The 4774-nt window shown below is 46.5% G+C and overlaps 1 protein-coding gene across 1 annotated transcript; it reads left to right on the top strand.

The window, feature by feature from the left end:
- The first annotated feature begins 1498 nt into the window (after nt 1–1498).
- Nucleotides 1499–4105, top strand: LOC148303605 (glycerophosphodiester phosphodiesterase 1-like). Its single transcript, XM_088269662.1, has 5 exons — nt 1499–1751; nt 1823–1931; nt 2616–2767; nt 2837–3029; nt 3100–4105. The coding sequence occupies exons 1-5, from the start codon at nt 1606–1608 to the stop codon at nt 3514–3516; spliced, it is 1017 nt and encodes a 338-aa protein (XP_088125788.1). The 5' UTR covers nt 1499–1605; the 3' UTR covers nt 3517–4105.
- The last annotated feature ends 669 nt before the right edge of the window (nt 4106–4774 follow it).

Here is a 4774-nt window from a genome sequence, read left to right as displayed (position 1 = left end):
GTCGAGGTTTTGTAATATTTCGTATTTGTACATACATTTTATATCTTCAGTTCAAATTAACACATTTTTTATGATTAAAAAAAATATATATTTCGGACACAAATATCGGGCAAGTCTATATCCGTAAATGTACCGAAAAAAAATATTTACATATAAATTTAATATTCTTATGAATTTAATATTATTTAATTCGCAAATTGACAAATCAATTCAAGGTTTGAAGTTTTGAAAGAGATGGCGGCAGAAAATTCACAAGTGCATAGCCTTATCGCATACGTCAATTCCCTCGAATTCAATTTACACATTTTTGGACTTCAAATAGGAATCTTTTCATGGAAAGATTTATATGATTTATATTTTTATAAAAAAATTTAAAACTCTTTGCTTTTCATCACTATTTTGTAAATGTATAAATTTATAAATCTCAACAGGTGTGTGTTATCAAAATAAATACATTTGTTCGAATCGTTTTTCATTATATTTCATATCATTAGAAATATTTTTTAGCATATTTTTTTATTCATAAACTTATTACTTACGAATGACATTTTTTATGAAATCTAGTGCAGAAAATCAATAAAAATAGGTCATTATTTAATATGAATATAAATGTGTATCGAGCCTGCACTGGGCTTACTGAGTACGGAAATTGGTGACATTTGTGCAGCGAGATATCGATTGGAAAATGGCCAGATAATTACGATGGCGACATATCCAACAATGTAATGATATCATTGAACTCGTTCGTGAAGTCTTATTGGCTTACACGGCCTACACAAATGAAGCGCAGCAGTGTTGGAAAAAAAACAGAACAAAATGCCAATGATTATGAGTGGTGATTTCAAATTGAACTTCAACTAATCAACTAATGAAAGATTTTCATTTGAAGTGAAAATTTCAAGTTGAAATTGAACACTAACAAAGGTCAGTTAATCAGATCAGGCACTACCATACTCGTTATTAAGAAAATTTGCACTTTAAATTATTTGTTTCATACTTCAGCCATCATGTATTCATAATTTCCTTTTTAAAGTATGAATTAAAGGAAATTGATAAATTAAATAAATATTTCGTGGTAAAATCTATCCATTTTTCTTACAAGGTTTATTGTTGAATACCATTATTTCTCCAAATCGATGCGGAATGCATCGAAACACGTATCACACAACATTTTGAGAAAAGGTAGTATTTACCAAATAAATATTTCAGTGAGATTTTCTTCAATTGAATTCTATATAATTTAATATAATCCAAATTAAATTTTTTATCCTAAAATAATAAAAATCGCCAACAAATGCAAAGATAGCGATGCATAAAATCAACTGTTTTTAGAATCTAAAGTTTCACTTCTAACGTGCGAGTCTCGTGCATATTTATAAAAATAATAAAACCGTGTTCTGCATAGGTAGGTACCTAGGTATGTTTCGTACATTCCGAATTCGGAAAACTGAAGTTTGCGGTGAACACAAGACACTTGTCTGGGAACCGGCGAAAAATTGATTATTGATTTTATTTTACGAGACGTCGCGCCATACAAGTTGTTAGTCTGTAAACAAATTAGTCGGTCTTTGTCAGTCTGCAAAAGTGAATTGAAATCGTCCGGAGATGTTTTTGCAAGCTTGTTCCGCTGTTTGCTCGTGCCTACTGTTCCTCCTGGAAGCCGGGGTCATGGGGCTGCGCGTCGTGCGAGCCCTGCCGCCGCTGCTGATGGACGCCACCGTGGCCCTGGTGGCCGGCACCTACGTCACCAGGTAACCGTCGCGCCGCTCCGTCCTTCGGCTCCTGCTTCCGGCTACTCCGTAATCGCTCGCATCTCCCGCAGGTTGAAGCGGCCGCCGTCGGGCGGCGTGGCGCTGCGGCCCGAGACCTGCATCGCGCACCGCGGGGCCTATCTCGACGCGCCCGAGAACTCCATGGAGGCGTTCCGAACCGTGAGTACACAACGTTCGGAAACAGATCAATAAACGCATCTCGCTCGCGCTGCATCTTGGATAGTGACAGAGTTGCTGTCAGGAAGCTCTGCCTTCTGCCCACACCTCGTGGACCCTCCACTAGATGCAATAGCTCGTACTTGTCTCCTCTCAGCACATGCCCCAGATAGGGCACCTGCCGGACCTTGATACCAGCCACCGACTGTCTCCCTGCTCTTGCCCTTTTAAGTAACATTTTTATTCTCATTCTGGAGTGGATAATGTTTAACTCACTAAGAGCGCTTGTGCACTTATCGTTCGCCAGTCCGATTAGTCCCTCTTTCTCCGGATCAGTGCTCGACGGTGCGCGTGAACTCCGTCACGCTAAACTATCGTAGTCGCTTTTCTTTGAAAAACCTGACTTGCGTACAGTAAAATTCCATGTAGAGCATAAGCGCTAAGGACGGGTGTTTTTTATGCCTGCGGATCGCTGGCGACAGGATTTGATACTTATGTACATACATACAGCTTAAACTTTAAGTCGGCGCAGAAGGTAAACTACACTTCCTGTCCTTAAGCGTCAATCGATGGAGCGGCTAAAAATACCTTTCCCGTCCGTAGTGTGTTTCAAATGTTTTCGCAATATGCTCTGTGATATTTATTTCGACTTTGGATAATTAATTAGGTAAAATGTAATGTCGGCAGTGCATCGAGAAAGGCTGTCGCTTTGTGGAGCTGGACGTGCGTTCCAGCCGCGACGGGGAGTGCGTGGTGTGGCACGACGCCAGCGTGGCGGGCCTGGAGGTGGCCTCGCACGACTGGGCGGAGCTCAGCCGGCTGGACACGGGGCGCGGGAGGTAGGTACCGGCACCCGCGCGGCGCGACCGCACCCCGCCCGCCTACTGACCGAGCACTGACCCTTGCAGCGGCACCCCGGTGCGCCTGTGCCGGCTGCGCGACGTGTGCGCGCTGGCCGCCGCGCACGGGCTCGCGCTGATCGTGGACCTCAAGGACTGCCACTCGCGCACCGCCGGCGGCGTGGCCCGCGCCCTGCGCGCGCACCCCGCGCTGCTCGCCTCCTCGCTCGTCACCTCGCACAACCCGGTGGCCGTCTACAAGGTCAGTGCCGCCCCCCCCGCCCCCGCCCAGCCCCCTCCGGCCGACTGAAGGCGCGTGTCGCGTGTTGCAGGTGCGCCGGTTGGAGCCCCGCATAACGGGCGCCCTGAGCTACCAGCCGGACGCGGCGAGCGTGCTGCGCTACTCGTGCGCGGGGCAGCCGCAGTACAGGTTCGCGTCGCGCCCGCTGCTGCAGCTGGGGGCGCGCGCGCTGGACGCGCTGTGGGAGGTGGCGTGGCGCTCGGGGCTGCCCGCCTACTGGGCCGGCTGCTCCGCGGTGCTGCTGCGCCTCGACGTGGCTTCACCGAGCGCGCTGGCCGCGTGGCGCGCGCGCGGCTTCTCCGTGGGCGTGTTCCCCGTCAACGTGCTGCGCGACAAGCTGCACGTGGCGCGCACGCTCGGCGCCGCCTACCTCGCCGACACGCTGGTGGGCGAGCCGCCCGCGGAGCACGCGCGCGCCCAGTGGTACTGCCCGCCCAGCTTCCTGTAGGGCGCCCGACGGATGAAGCGACTTTTAATTTGCATATCATTTTGTCTGTCCGATCCGCCTCGCGTGGGCATAGGTAAGGTTGTTAAACTCTCCCCCCGGAGGTGGCGGGAGGTTCCGGTGTCAGCCAACTCAAGTCTGAACTACCCAGAGCTTACGACCTAGCATACGGGTACGCATCCCCGAGTGCCGGAGCCATCGTCGCCGTTCTCCCTCTCCGGGCGGCGATGGTGTCGCTCTCTCGCCTCATCTTCATCCCGACATGCATTTTCACCCCCTTTATCCAGGATTCTGGATGCACCCGCCCGCCCTATGCACCTTTGGGTTCTGACGCGGGCGGGATATTTATGTGATACATATCCCACAGGAATTTACAGCCAATAATTATGTATAGTTTATGTTAAGATAATATTTAAATGATATAATAAGTCGGAATGTGTTTGTGTATATGTATATATAATATATACATATGTATGTATGTTTACGTACATAAGCTTGTAATGTGAATGTTTCAGCCAAATATAGTATTAATAAAACAAACTGTGTCATATTTTTGTGTTTTTTTCTTGAATAAAATGTCTTTTGTACTCCGCATGAAGATTTTTATTTATAACAAACTTTATCCGGCCACGCGGCGCTGTGGTTCGGTCTGATAAAATGGAAAAAATAAAAAGCGCACGTTTCTAATACATTTACAGCATTTTGAGTGTGTTCAAAACTTGTGTGTTATTCCTCATTACTGAGGGTCGTGACTCGTGGAAATAATGATCCTTCTCAGTTATCCCCGCGCCGGCCCATCTTCCTCTCCCTCTCTTCCCCTCCAGGCTACCCACCGCAACCAGTCGCTCCAGGCTATCCTCGTTGCCACGCACAACGTGTCCAACTGGAGAATAACTTCTTGCTACCTCCAATTAGGAATTATTTAGTGAAGTATTTGGACACACTCAAAATGTTGTAAATAAATTAAGTGGTCAAATTATGAGCTAAAATAATAAAATGCAAAAGATATTTTCTGGCGTTTCTCATGTATGTGATCATAATCCAGGATTCGGATCTCAAATGAAACAGTTATATCTCACCATAGATGTCTCTAGTGAAATTTGAGTGATTCAAGCACTCGAGCTGTTTCGAATTTGAATCATATATATAGAAGTTTCAAGAATTTGAGTAGTGTGGTTGACAATCACGGGTAGAATTGGTGAATGTTGCATGTGTGTAAAGTGATGACTAAAACCAGCTTATGGCGGTTGTACGCCCCCTA

Source organism: Brachycentrus maculatus, unplaced genomic scaffold (assembly GCF_059751285.1).
Source record: "Brachycentrus maculatus isolate JH-2025_06_01 unplaced genomic scaffold, ASM5975128v1 h1tg000360l, whole genome shotgun sequence".
Taxonomy (NCBI): domain Eukaryota; kingdom Metazoa; phylum Arthropoda; class Insecta; order Trichoptera; family Brachycentridae; genus Brachycentrus; species Brachycentrus maculatus.
Note: the sequence above shows the minus strand (reverse complement) of the source record. Positions and strands in the feature narration are given on the sequence as shown.

Excerpts from the sequence above, each read along its gene's own strand:
- LOC148303605 (XM_088269662.1), top strand. The coding sequence starts at position 1,606 with ATGTTTTTGCAAGCTTGTTCCGCTGTTTGCTCGTGCCTACTGTTCCTC. Across the intron at positions 1,932-2,615 it reads CCATGGAGGCGTTCCGAACC|TGCATCGAGAAAGGCTGTCG; the intron begins GTGAGTACACAA and ends TAATGTCGGCAG. Across the intron at positions 2,768-2,836 it reads CTGGACACGGGGCGCGGGAG|CGGCACCCCGGTGCGCCTGT; the intron begins GTAGGTACCGGC and ends TGACCCTTGCAG.